This window comes from Rattus norvegicus, chromosome 1 (genome assembly GCF_021556685.1).
Source record: "Rattus norvegicus strain SHRSP/BbbUtx chromosome 1, alternate assembly SHRSP_T2T, whole genome shotgun sequence".
Lineage (NCBI taxonomy): Eukaryota > Metazoa > Chordata > Mammalia > Rodentia > Muridae > Rattus > Rattus norvegicus.
In genome coordinates this window covers 251,416,178-251,431,201 of record NC_141534.1, presented here as the reverse complement: position 1 = coordinate 251,431,201, position 15,024 = coordinate 251,416,178, and the positions used below count along the sequence as shown (strand labels likewise).

The 15,024-nt window shown below is 37.7% G+C and overlaps 1 protein-coding gene across 2 annotated transcripts in view; it reads right to left on the bottom strand.

The window, feature by feature from the left end:
- Positions 1-561: 561 nt before the first annotated feature.
- Positions 562-15,024, bottom strand: part of Cyp2c7 (cytochrome P450, family 2, subfamily c, polypeptide 7) — a 56,082-nt gene continuing 41,619 nt past the window's right edge. Inside the window, exons 7-9 of one of the 2 annotated variants that reach the window (XR_015684655.1) lie at positions 5,193-5,380; positions 2,002-2,143; positions 562-984 (exon numbers count right to left, since the gene is read on the bottom strand). Coding sequence is in view for 1 of the 2 variants with exons in the window: in NM_017158.2 (NP_058854.1) it covers positions 803-984; positions 2,002-2,143; positions 5,193-5,380 (512 nt within the window). In the remaining variant the exon portion in view is untranslated. 2 annotated transcript variants of the gene reach the window in all.

The following is a 15,024-nucleotide window of genomic DNA, read 5'->3' as shown; positions in this document are numbered from 1 at the left end:
CCCACATGATTGAGACTCCTCCCCACTTTTTCTTCTATTAGTTTGAGAGTATCTGGTTTGATGTGGAGGTCCTTGATCTACTTTGACTTAAGATTTGTACCGGGTGTTAAGAATAGATCTATTTGCATGCTTCTACATGCTGATCTCCAGTTGAAACAGCACCATTTGTTGAAAAAGCTATCTTTTTTCCATTGGATGGTTTTAGCTCCTTTGTCAAAGATCATGTGACCATAGGTATGTGGGTTCATTTCTGGGTCTTCAATTCTAGTCCGCTGATCTATCTGACTGTCCCTGTGTCAATATATACACACGTGTGTGTGTGTGTGTGTGTGTGTGTGTGTGCTAGAGATTGTATACAGCTGAAAGCAGTTTAGAAAACAATATATATTCCCTAACAGTTTCTCTTGCATTCTCTATGCTTCTTTTGATGTAGACCTGAAGGATGTGTTAAGTTGCCAATTTATTACATAAATTTTAAGCAAGTCTTAGAGCAGGTACACAAATAAAGTATAAATATTATTGAAAATATGCAAAATAAAAAATAACTAGGAATTATGATAATTATTATTTTATAGTGAAGCTTTATTTTAACTCAGGAATGGATACACAATGACACAAGGGATCATAAATTGTTATATGAAAGAGATAATACAAGTGGATTTGTGCTATAACTCCAGAAACTGCATGTGCTTTCTGGATCTTAAGACAAGAGTCAGGATGGATGATAGAGGGAAGGGACTGGATAAAAACCTGAAGGGGATTGCAGAAGGCAACACAGTAGAAGCCAAAATGCCTGATCTATTCAGGAAGGAATGAAGCAGAGCTGGTAAGTGGGTGGCAGAGAGGCAAAACCATTCAGAACTGGCATCGTATCAATGTCCTTTGGGTGAACCAGAGATTTCAGGTTAAAGTTCTGTAAAATGGTTGTCAAGAATAGAAACAACTGCATGCGGGCCAGGCCCTCTCCAACACAAGCTCGTTTTCCTAGAAAAAAGTCAAAGTAGATTACTAAATATCCCTAAATGTGCAATACACGATTCTTGTATCTGACCCATAAGATTATGAATGAATGGTGAGTCATTGTATTGGTAGTTAGCTGGGTGGCTAGGGGAAAGGACTAGATAAACAGTCAAAGATAGAACAAATTTGTTTTTCAACTAATATAATATAGAGAATTGCAAATACTTTTTAGCAAAGTGTAACAGTTCACATTTATAATCAAACTGTCTGGGATATTTAAGAAGTATTCTATGTTTACTATCAAAAATCAAACCCAAGGAAAGAAACTGCATATCAGAAGTCAGACCCTACAAAATAAGTTTAGACTCAAAATCCATAACTCTCAGCTTGAATGGAGGAAAACAAGGTTCCCAGTGATTTCCCAAGGTTTCACTGTGGAAAATCATGGCATAAATACAAAGTCTCCATCATCTCATAATAATCTTGAAGTTTCTGTTATTCGACTCACATAGAAAGGTTCTGATCTAATGCTTCCTCATTGATATGCAGTTTCTCCTTATAATTCTCCATTACCCATATTCTGAAACAACTAAGAAGTCAATTATTAAGATGGTGATATGTTTTGCAGTTGTAAAATTTAAGGTTTGAGCAAGAAATTTGCTATCTTCTCAAAAACCCAGAGATCTTGGAGACTTTTTCATTATCCTCTCCAGCAGACGTTTAAAAAGTAGTAGTCATTCATGCGAATACTGAGTGTACTTGAGGCTCCCTTGTGGGTTTCTATATTTTTGATACTTGATATTGGCTAACTGAGCATGGAGGTGAGTGACACAAGAAATATGAATTTAAATTATGATTCCCTCAATTCTGTAGTGAGATAGTAAATTGTAAATGAAGTTTGCCTTCTAGGATGACACTGAGACATGGATAAGTATGCTTTCAATTGTGTATAAATTGCAAGTCTCTCAGGAATTGGGAGCCACTGTGTAAGTCTCCACAGATCTTCATGTCACTGAAACCATAAAAATGAGTTTCTATTACCTGCTGAGAAAGGCAAAAAGTAGTCACTTTTCTTAAAGTTTCCATTCTCATCTAGAAAGTGGCCAGGGTCAAACATCTCTGGGTTGGGGAACTCCTTGCTGTCATGCAGCACTGATGTCAGTGATGTTAACACTTTTGTTCCCTAGAACAATACACAGAAGCATCAAGTTACAAAGAAATCATAGGGCTAAAGTTACCAGGAAAATAACATAATTCACATCTTTTTCTATATAGAAGGAGTTGAATACAAAGAATGGCAGTGACATTTTAATGCACAAAGTATTGGAGGAGGGGGTGGAAATTTATCTGAGGCCAGTCATACTGATGTGGCCAAAGTGCCTTCCAGTAACATTTCACATGAGTTCTTGAATGAAAATTTCTGAGTTTCTTCTCCCTTTCCTGTAGATTGGACTCTTGCTTCTCGTAGCACTCACTGTTCTAGCTCATCACATCTGACTCCATACACATCACATGAATCAGAGTCCAAAAGGAATAATATGTTGAGAGTTCCAAATTCATTAAGCACATTAGGAAGTGTATAGAAAGACAAATACTACATTTCCCCTTCATGTACTCTATTTATTCATCCATCTGTCTATATATTTATATCATATAAATGTAAATGCGGGGATATGTGCCAGAGTAGAGGTGTGCTATCATATATATATATATATATATATATATATATATATATATATATATATATATATATATATAATTTATAGATCTTTAGTAATGTGCAGATGCAAATTCTCAGATATACATATATATGTGTGTGTTTGTGTGTGTGTGTGTGTGTGTGTGTGTGTGTGTGTGTGATTGTAAAGCAGGATGAGGGATATGTGGGAAAAGTAAGGGAAGAAATAGAAGGAGTTGGAGAAGAAGAAAATAAAATAAAACAAAATAAGACACAGTGTAAGTCTTAATAGCCATAACCTGATGGAAGCTAAATCATAAAACTTCTGAAGATTCACAGAAATTTTGGGAACTTGTACTGAAAAATTCTCTTTAACTAAAGCACAAAGTAACCTCATATCATTGCAAATGTTCTAAGAATGTTCTGTTCACAGGTCTCACAAGCCTGTCACATGTGTTTGAATTCAGCTTAAATAAATATATTTAATATTTAAAATCCCGAAAGAATACATTGTTAAGTTGTGTGAAAATTAAGTCCAAGTCTCAGTAAGCATGGAACATATTATATTCATAGTCATTTGTTTACACACTGCCTGTGATTACTTCTCTGCTACTCATGACAGAGCTTCTGAAGAAGAAGCATAATCCTAATGGTCAAGAAAGCCTGAAATCTACTATGCTTATTATGGCAAAGATGAATGGTTCTTCTTTATTCTATTAGTTCTACTAAGAGCAGTGGCTTGAGTTTTATCAAACAAATCAATTACCTCATTTTTCAGCTGTGAAGCGATGCTTATTTCTAAACCAGGTAAATTTGAAAAAGAAAATAATGGAATATTCTACTCCACTGGAGTACAGAGACCAATCATGTCATGAGCCAACAGCAGTATAAAGGGTGGGAAATTTAACTGATGCAGCACTAGCCTCAAGCTAGGCATTAAATTCAAGAAATCTATCATGACACAAGTCATTCCTATCTTGTTTTTCATTCTATTTACCATTTAGATGGGTCTAAGGTCATACAACATAAACAAGTTTTGAAAATTAGCAATAGATCTCAACTATAATAAGTGAAAACAATATCTCAAAAATATCATTTGGCTAAAGAGAGCAAACTGGTATCCTAACACTTATACCAAGCCTGGCATTACACAGCAAGGCCCATTACCACCTGGCAAAGTTAGTTCCATCAGCACCACATGATGTGAGTAGTGGGAACTCTACCTGTATCATTTTGGCTCAACTCCCTAAAAATATGAAATTGCCCAAGAGATAGCATTGAACTCTTTCTGAATGGAGTTATCATTATAAAACTTTGGCATTTTTCATCTGTAATACCATATCCTCAATCAGAATTTTTTCAGTGTCTTGAAATTTACATTAAGTAACTACAAAAAATTAAATATATAAAAACAGAACCACATCAGGGAACATTTTTCAACTTAGTTTTAAGCAGCCATCTCAGTTTTAGTATCAAAATTCTAACAAGTTTAAGGAAGCAAAAATAAGAACAGAGATTTCTTATGATAGAAGCCATAGGCAACGTAAAGCAGAAAATATCCAATGTACATCCATGTTTCTACAATATACAGTCAATAGTTTAAAAGAAAAGTAAACAAGGCATAGAATCATTAAAATGTTGCTGCGAAAAATTTTGGAAATAATGTAGAGACTTTGGATAGAAATATCATTCCAAAGTATAGATAAGTATTCTTGGTCATACTCATACATAATTTGTTCCAAAATAAAGTGTCCTTTATATCTTTAAACAGAACAGACTTAAAAAATGTTCATCTGATCAACATGACTGTGTATTTCTAAAACATCAAATTTGATATGGAGATGTTAAAATTATGATTTTTCAGCCTAATGAGAAATGATACAAGTCATGCCTAAGGGAACCAGGTCTGCACATCAATTTGTCACAACGAAGAGAAACTAATAACACAGGATACAAAAAGTACATACAAAAGAATTAGCTCACATAACACTTTAAATTCCACATACATTTACATGCATATAAATATAAGTAAACATTTACATTGGGATAAATTTAAATTCAACAGAGTGAATAAATAATTAAGCAGATAGAAAGAATGTCAGAGGCACTTAGAGAAATGATAACAGAAGTATATTTACCATTCATGAAAACTCTAAGTAGATATGAATGGGCTGCTCTATGACAAAGAAACAAGGCATAGAGAAAATTAACATCCCCAATACATAAATGAATGGCATTGATAAATTAAAGTATTCAGCATTTCATTTTGTTTTCAAACTTGGAGATTTATTTCTCACAGTCATAAAAATTTCAGAAAAGACTTTTGGAAAATTGACAAAATAGTGAAACATTCACAGAGAAATACCTAATCTTTGCAAAACAGTATGTGGAAGGCTAAGCAAATGTGGCGGTGTCAATACAAAATATATCTGTGGCTGCAGTAGAGCTGCCCTTTGGATCATGAAGGCAGGCACAGATATATCAGAGGACTGGTACCACACTATGAAACTAGAAGCATCAAGAACTTGGAGGCTCAACAAAGAAAGGAGCTTACCTTCGGGATGAGGTAGTTCCTGAATTTAATGTCACAGGTCACTGCATGGGGCAGGTTGGTCGGGACAAAGTTAATGAATCTCTGTACCTCATGAATCATGGCATCTGTGTAGGGCATGTGTTTTCTATCCTGCATGCAGGGGCTGCGATGTCTGCCAATCACACGGTCAATCTCTTCCTGGACTTTAGCTGGTTGGTCATAGTAAAAAGCAGGAAAATGTGGGGAAAGTGACAGGTTTGTCATAATTTCAGGACATACAGAGTTCAATATAAGTATGCCAAAAGAAATATTTAGACAAAACAGCATATACTCATTATTTTGGAGTCATGAGAACAAAGAAAGTATAAGTAATTAAAATATCAAATAAAGCAGTATAATTAGTCAACATATTTTAGTCCTTGGTTAAAGTTATTAGTGTTAGGTTTTAAACCCAAAATTCATTCCAGACCTGTGCTATTTCCCTTTTGCCCCTGTGCTAGTATCAGAGGCTCTGCTCTGGATCCAAACAAACTCAACCCACACACAACCTGCAACTTCAATCACCAGGTATTCTGACACATCCACAATCACAGATGAGACTCCCAAACCCCAGCCCAATACCTGGTGGAACCAGATCCATGGACCCTGCATTGCAGATATCCTGCCCAGTGAGAGACCTGCATTCCTTGAGGTTTACACCTGTACCTGGAGTATAGCCTCTGTTCTGGATCCCAATCCACGTGGACCACACCCCAGTAAGCTCAAACCCCAGGGATTCTGACTCATTCAGTCTCACAGAATCACAAGCTCAGAGGCTCACTGGAAGAACAGTCCAGGGACAGATAGGCCAGTTAACACCAGAGATAAGTAGATGGCAAGAGGCAAGCTTAAGAACATAAGCAACAGAAACCAATATTGCTCACAGCATGAAAACCCATTTCTCCCATTACAGAAAGCCCTGGATACCACAATACATCTATTAAGCAAGATTCAGATCTAAATTCTCATCGCATAGAGATGATAGAGGCCTTGAAGGACATAAATAACTCCATTAAAAGAAATACAGATAAACAAGTAGAAACCCATGAAGAGAGAACACAAAAAAACCCTTAAAGAAATAGAGGAAAAGCCAATCAAACAAGTGACAGAATTGAACACAACCATCCAGGATCTGAAAATGTAAATAGAAACATTAAAGACAACACAAAGGGAGACAGCCCTGGAGATGGAAAACATAGGAAAGGGTGGGAGTTACAGATGCAAGCATCACCAGCAGGATACAAGAGATAGAGGAGATAATTTCAGGTACAGAAGATACCATAGAAGATATCAACACACAGTCAAGGAAAATACAAAGGGTAAAAAGCTCCTAACCTTAAACATTCAAAAAATGCAGATGCTTCAGTCATTCCTAAAATGGGGAACAAAAATATTCACAGGAGTAAATATGGAGACAAAGTTTGGAGCAAAGACTGAAGGAAAGACCATTTAGAAAGTGCCCAACAGGAATCCAGCCCATATACATACAGCTACAAAACCCAGACAATATTGCTGATTTCAAGAAGTGCATGCTGGTGGTAGCCTGATATAGCTGTCTTCTGAGAGGCTCTGCCATAACCTAACAAATGCAGAGGAGGATGCTTACAGACAACTATTGAACTGAGAAAGGGGTCCCAGTTGGGGGAGTTGGAGAAAGGATTGAAGGAGCTGAAGAGGTTTGCAGCCCCATAAGAACAACAATGCCAACCAACCAGAGTTCCCAGGGATTAAACAACCATCCAAAGAGTACACATGGACAGATGCATGATTCCAGCTGCATAATTAGCAGAGGATGGCCTTGTTGGGCACCACTGGGAGGAAAAGCCCTTGGTCCTGCCAAGGCTCGACCCTCCAGTGTAGGGGAATATCAGAATGGGGAGATGGGAAGGGGTTGGTTGATGGGTGGGAGAACATCTTCATAGAAGGGAGAAAAGGATGGAATAGGGGGTTTCTGGCCAGGAAACTGGGGAAGGGGATAACATTTGAAATGCAAATAAAAATTATCCATTAAAAAAAACTCAGGGCGGATGCTGGTAGAGAAATAGGAACATTCCTCCATTCATACCAATACTATCCAAACTACTCCCTAAAATAGAAAAACAGAGCACTACAAAATTCCTTCTATGAAGCCACAATTATGTTTATACCTAAACCACAAAATCACCCAACAAAGAAAAAGAACTACAGACCAATTTCTGTTATGAATGTTGAGACAAGAATACTCAAGAAAATTCTTCAAACCGAATCCAAGAACACATCAAAATGATCATCCATCAGGATCAAGTAGGCTTCATCCTAGGGATGCAGGGATGATATGATGTACAGAAATGCACCAACTTAATCCACTCTATAAGGAAACTCAAAGATAAAAACCACATGATCTTTTCATTAGATGCTATGAAACATTTGACAAAATTCAACACCCCTTCATGATGCAAGTCCTGTAAAGACCAGATTTTCAAGGCCCATACCTAAATATAGTAAAACCAGTATAAAGCAAACCAGTACATAACATCAGACAAAATGGAGAGAAACATGAAACAATCCCATTAAAACCAGGAACGAGACAAGACTGCACACTCTCCCTACTTATTCAACATTCGAAGTCCTAGCCAGAGCAATCAGACAATGAAAGGAGGTCAAAGGGATACATATTGGAAAGGAAGAAGTAAAAATATAACTATTTGCAGATGATATGATAGTAAACTTAAGAGAACTCAAAAGTTCCAACAGAGAACTACTAAGCCTGAAAAACGACTTCAGCAAAGTGGTTGGGTATAAATTTAACTCAAAAAAATCAGTAGCCTTCTTCTACTCAAAGGATAAACAGGCTGAGAAAGAAATTAAGGAAATGACAAAGTTCACAAGAGTTGCAAATAATATAAAATACCTCGGTGTGGCTTTAAGCAAGTAAGGGAAAGATTTGTATGACAAGAACTTCAAGTCTGTGAAGAAAGAAATTGAATATCTCAGAAGATGGAAAGATCTCCCATGCTCATGGATTTGCAGAATTAATAGAGTAAAAATAGCCATTTTACCAAAAGAGTCAATGCAATCCCCATCAAAATTCAAACCCAATTCTTCACAGAGATAGAAATAGCAATTTGCAAATTCATTTGGAATAACAAAAACCCAGGATAGTGAAAACTATGCTCAACAATAAAAGAACTTCTGGGAGAATCACCACCTCTGACTGCAAGCAGTATTACAGAGCAATAGTGATAAAACCTGTATGGTATTAGTATAGAAACAGGCAGGTAGATCTGCGGAATAGAATTGAAGAAAAGATTTTTTTCAGCAAATGGTGCTGGCTGAACTGGAGGTCAGCATGTAGAAGAATGCAAATCAATCCATTCTTATGGCCCTTACAAAACTTAAGTTCAAGTGGATCAAGGACCTCCATGTCAAACAAGATACACTGAAATTTATAGAAGAAAAAGTGAGGAAGAGTTTTGAATACATGGGCACTGGGGAAAATTTCCTGGAAAAAAAACCACCATGCTCTACGGTGAAGAATTGACAATGCGACCTCATAATACTGCAAAGCTTCTGTAAGGAAAAACACACTGTCATAAGGACAAAACAGCAAACAACAAATTGGGAAATTACCTTTACCAATCCTATATTCAGTAGAGGGCTAATATCTAAAATATACAAAGAATTCAAGAAGATAGAATCCTGACAGCCAAATAACCCCAGGAAAAATGGGGCACAGAGCTAAACAAAACATTCTCTCCTGAGGAATAGCAAGTGCCTGAGAAGTACCTAAAGAAATGCAAAACATCCTTAATCATCAGGGAAATGCAAATCAAAACAACCTAAGATTCCACCTCATACCAGTCAGAATGGCTATGATAAAAACTCAGGTGACAGCAGATTCTGGCGAGGATGTGGAGAAAGAGGAACACTCCTCCATTGTTGGTGGGATTACAAAACTTAAGTTCGAGTGGATCAAGGAACTCCATGTCAAACAAGATACACTGAAATTTATAGAAGAAAAAGTGAGGAAGAACACTTTGGATATCAGACTGGAAGGCCCTCAGAAAATTAGACATTGCATTACCTGAGGACCCACCTATACTTCTCTTGGGCATATACCCAAATGATGATCCAGCATACAACAAAGATGTATGCTCCACTATGTTCATGGCAGCCTTATTTATAATAGCCAGAAGCTGGAAAGAACCCAGATGCCTTTCACTGGAGGACTGGTTTCAAAAAATATGGTACATCTACACAATGGCCTACTACTCAGCTGTAAAAAAAATGACTTCATGAAATTCATAGGAAAATAGAACGAACTAGAAAATATCATCATGAATGAAGTTACTCAATCACAGAAAAAACAAATGGTATGCAGTTATTGATAAGTGGATATTCGCCAAGAAGCTCGAATTACTAAAGATGCAGTCCAGGGACCACATGAAGCTCAAGAAGAGGGATGACCAAAATGAAGATAGTTCGTTCACTCCTTCTTAAAAAGGGGAACAAAAATATTCATAGTAGGGGGTACAGAATCAAAGTTTAGAGCAGAGACTGAAGGAATGGACATTCAGAGCCTGCCCCACATGTGGCCCATATATATACAGCCACCAAAACTAGATGAGATTGATGAAGCTAAGAAGTGCATGTTGACGGGAACCAGATATAGATTTCTCCTGAGACACACATCAAGGGCATGTCAAATGCTAGCAGCAAACTACTGAACTGAAAACAGAACCCCCGTTGGAGAAATTAGAGAAAGGATTGAAAAAACTGAAGTGGCTTGCAGCCCCATAAGAATTTAATGAATATGAAGGTACAACATACCCAAACTTATGGGACACAATGAAAGCTGTGCTAAGAGGAAAACTCATAGGTCTGAGTGCCTGCAGAAAGAAACAGGAAAGAACATATGTCATCAGCTTGACAGCACACCTAAAGCTCTAGAACAAAAAGAAACAAATACACCCAGGAGGAATAGAAGGCAGGAAATAATCAAACACAGAGCCAAAATCAACCAAGTGGAAACAAAAAGGACCATAGAAAGAATCAACAGAACCAAAAGTTGGTTCTTTGAGAAAATCAACGAGATAGATAAACCCTTAGCCAGACTAACGAGAGGACACAGAGAGTGTGTCCAAATTAACAAAATCAGAAAAGAAAAGGGATACATAACTACAGATTCAGAGGAAATTCAAAAAATCATCAGATCTTACTATAAAAGCCTATATTCAACAAAACTTGAAAATCTGGGGGAAATGGACAATTTCCTAGACAGATTCCAGGTACTGAAGTTAAATCAGGAACAGATAAACCAGTTAAACAACTCCATAACTCCTAAGGAAATAGAAGCAGTCATTAAAGGTCTCCCAATCAAAAAGAGTCCAGGTCCAGACGGGTTTCATGCAGAATTCTATCAGACCTTCATAGAAGACCTCATACCAATATATCCAAACTATTCCACAAAATTGAAACACATGGAGCACTACCGAATTCCTTCTATGAAGCCACAATTACTCTTATACCTAAACCACACAAAGACTCAACAAAGAAAGAGAACTTCAGACAAATTTCCCTTATGATATCGACATAAAAATACTCAATAAAATTCTGGAAACTGAATCCAAGAGAACATCAAAACAATCATCCACCATGATCAAGTAGGCTTCATCCCAGGCATGCAGGGATGGTTTAATATACGGAAAACCATCAACGTGATCCATTATATAAAGAAACTGAAAGAACAGAACCACATGATCATTTCATTAGATGCTGAGAAAGCATTTGACAAAATTCAACACCCCTTCATGATAAAAGTCCTGGAAAGAATAGGAATTCAAGGCCCATACCTAAACATAGTAAAAGCCATATACAGCAAACCAGTTGCTAACATTAAACTAAATGGAGAGAAACTTGAAGCAATCCCACTAAAATCAGGGACTAGACAAGGCTGCCCACTCTCTCCCTACTTATTCAATATAGTTCTTGAAGTTCTAGCCAGAGCAATCAGACAACAAAAGGAGATCAAAGGGATACAGATCGGAAAAGAAGAGGTCAAAATATCACTATTTGCAGATGACATGATAGTATATTTAAGTGATCCCAAAAGTTCCACCAGAGAACTACTAAAGCTGATAAACAACTTCAGCAAAGTGGCTGGGTATAAAATTAACTCAAATAAATCAGTTGCCTTCCTCTATACAAAAGAGAAACAAGCCGAGAAAGAAATTAGGGAAACGACACCCTTCATAATAGACCCAAATAATATAAAGTACCTCGGTGTGACTTTAACCAAGCAAGTAAAAGATCTGTACAATAAGAACTTCAAGACACTGAGGAAAGAAATTGAAGAAGACCTCAGAAGATGGAAAGATCTCCCATGCTCATGGATTGGCAGGATTAATATAGTAAAAATGGCCATTTTACCAAAAGCAATCTACAGATTCAATGCAATCCCCATCAAAATACCAATCCAATTCTTCAAAGAGTTAGACAGAACAATTTGCAAATTCATCTGGAATAACAAAAAACCCAGGATAGCTAAAGCTATCCTCAACAATAAAAGGACTTCAGGGGGAATCACTATCCCTGAACTCAAGCAGTATTACAGAGCAATAGTGATAAAAACTGCATGGTATTGGTACAGAGACAGACAGATAGACCAATGGAATAGAATTGAAGACCCAGAAATGAACCCACACACCTATGGTCACTTGATTTTTGACAAAGGAGCCAAAACCATCCAATGGAAAAAAGATAGCATTTTCAGAAAATGGTGCTGGTTCAACTGGAGGGCAACATGTAGAAGAATGCAGATCGATCCATGCTTATCACCCTGTACAAAGCTTAAGTCCAAGTGGATCAAGGACCTCCACATCAAACCAGACACACTCAAACTAATAGAAGAAAAACTAGGGAAGCATCTGGAACACATGGGCACTGGAAAAAATTTCCTGAACAAAACACCAATGGCTTATGCTCTAAGATCAAGAATCAACAAATGGGATCTCATAAAACTGCAAAGCTTCTGTAAGGCAAAGGACACTGTGGTTAGGACAAAACAGCAACCAACAGATTGGGAAAAGATCTTTACCAATCCTACAACAGATAGAGGCCTTATATCCAAAATATACAAAGAACTCAAGAAGTTAGACCGCAGGGAATCAAATAACCCTATTAAAAAATGGGGTTCAGAGCTAAACAAATAATTCACAGCTGAGGAATGCCGAATGGCTGAGAAACACCTAAAGAAATGTTCAACATCTTTAGTCATAAGGGAAATGCAAATCAAAACAACCCTGAGATTTCACCTCACACCAGTGCGATTGCCTAAGATCAAAAACTCAGGTGACAGCAGATGCTGGCGAGGATGTGGAGAAAGAGGAACACTCCTCCATTGTTGGTGGGATTGCAGACTGGTAAAACCATTCTGGAAATCAGTCTGGAGGTTCCTCAGAAAATTGGACATTGAACTGCCTGAGGATCCAGCTATACCTCTCTTGGGCATATACCCAAAAGATGCCTCAACATATAAAAGAGACACGTGCTCCACTATGTTCATCGCAGCCTTATTTATAATAGCCAGAAAATGGAAAGAACCCAGATGCCCTTCAACAGAGGAATGGATACAGAAAATGTGGTACATCTACACAATGGAATATTACTCAGCTATCAAAAACAACGAGTTTATGAAATTCGTAGGCAAATGGTTGGAACTGGAAAATATCATCCTGAGTGAGCTAACCCAATCACAGAAAGACATACATGGTATGCACTCATTGATAAATGGCTATTAGCCCAAATGCTTGAATTACCCTAGATCCCTAGAACAAACGAAACTCAAGACGGATGATCAAAATGTGAATGCTTCACTCCTTCTTTAAATGAGGAAAAAGAATACCCTTGGCAGGGAAGGGAGAGGCAAAGATTAAAACAGAGACTGAAGGAACACCCATTCAGAGCCTGCCCCACATGTGGCCCATACATATACAGCCACCCAACTAGACAAGATGGATGAAGCAAAGAAGTGCAGACCGACAGGAGCCGGATGTAGATCGCTCCTGAGAGACACAGCCAGAATACAGCAAATATAGAGGCGAATGCCAGCAGCAAACCACTGAACTGAGAATAGGTCCCCTATTGAAGGAATCAGAGAAAGAACTGGAAGAGCTTGAAGGGGCTCGAGACCCCAAAAGTACAACAATGCCAAGCAACCAGAGCTTCCAGGGACTAAGCCACTACCTAAAGACTATACATGGACTGACCCTGGACTCTGACCCCATAGGTAGCAATGAATATCCTAGTAAGAGCACCAGTGGAAGGTGAAACCCTGGGTCCTGCTAAGAGTGAATCCCCAGTGAACTAGTCTATGGGGGGAGGGCGGCAATGGGGGGAGGGTTGGGAGGGGAACACCCATAAGGAAGGGGAGGGGGGAGGGGGATGTTTGCCCGGAAACCGGGAAAGGGAATAACACTCGAAATGTATATAAGAAATACTCAAGTTAATAAAAAAAATAAATAAATAAAATGTATTATAAATAAAAAAAAATTCTGGAAACTGAATCCAAGAGAACATTAAAACAATCATCCACCATGATCAAGTAGGCTTCATCCTAGGCATGCAGGGATGGTTTAATATAGGGAAAACCATCAACGTGATCCATTATATAAACAAACTGAAAGAACAAAACCACATGATCATTTCATTAGATGCTGAGAAAGCATTTGACAAAATTCAACACCCCTTCATGATTAAAGTCCTGGAAAGAATAGGAATTAAAGGCCCATACCTAAACAGTAAAAGCCATATTCAGCAAACCAGTTGCTAACGTTAAACTAAATGGAGAGAAACTTGAAGCAATCCCACTAAAATCAGGGACTAGACAAGGCTGCCCATTCTCTCCCTACTTAATCAATATAGTTCTTGAAGTTCTAGCCAGAGCAATCAGACAACAAAAGTAGATCAAGGGGATACAGATCGGAAAAGAAGAAGTCAAAATATCACTATTTGCAGATGTTGATAGTATATTTAAGTGATCCCAAAAGTTCTACCAGAGAACTACTACAGCTGATAAACAACTTCAGCAAAGTGGCTGGGTATAAAATTAACCCAAATAAATCAGTAGCTTTCTTCTACACAAAAGAGAAACAAGCCGAGAAAGAAATTAGGGAAATGACACCCTTCATAATATACCCAAATAATATAAAGTACCTTGGTGTGACATTAACCAAGCAAGTAAAAGATCTGTACAATAAGAACTTCAAGACTCTGTAGAAAGAAATTGAGGAAGACTCAGAAGATGGAAAGATCTCCCATGCTCATGGATTGGCAGGATTAATTTAGTAAAAATGGCCATTTTACCAAAAGCAATCTACAGATTCAATGCAATCCCCATCAAAATACCAATCCATTTCTTCCAAGAGTTAGACAGAAAAATTTGCAAATTCATCTGGAATAACAAAAAAACCCAGGATAGCTAAAACTATCCTCAACAATAAAAGACTTCAGGGGGAATCACTATCGCTGAACTCAAGCAGTATTACAGAGAAATAGTGATAAAAAACTGCATGGTATTGGTACGGAGACAGACAGATAGACCAATGGAACAGAATTGAAGACCCAGAAATGAACCCACACACCTATGGTCACTTGATTTTTGACAAAGGAGCCAAAACCATCAAATGGAAAAACGATAGCATTTTCAGCAAATGGTGCTGGTTCAACTGGAGGTCAACATGTAGAAGAATGCAGATCGATCCATGCTTTTCACCCTGTACAAAGCCTGAGTCCAAGTGGATGAAGGACATCCACATCAAACCAGATACACTCAAAC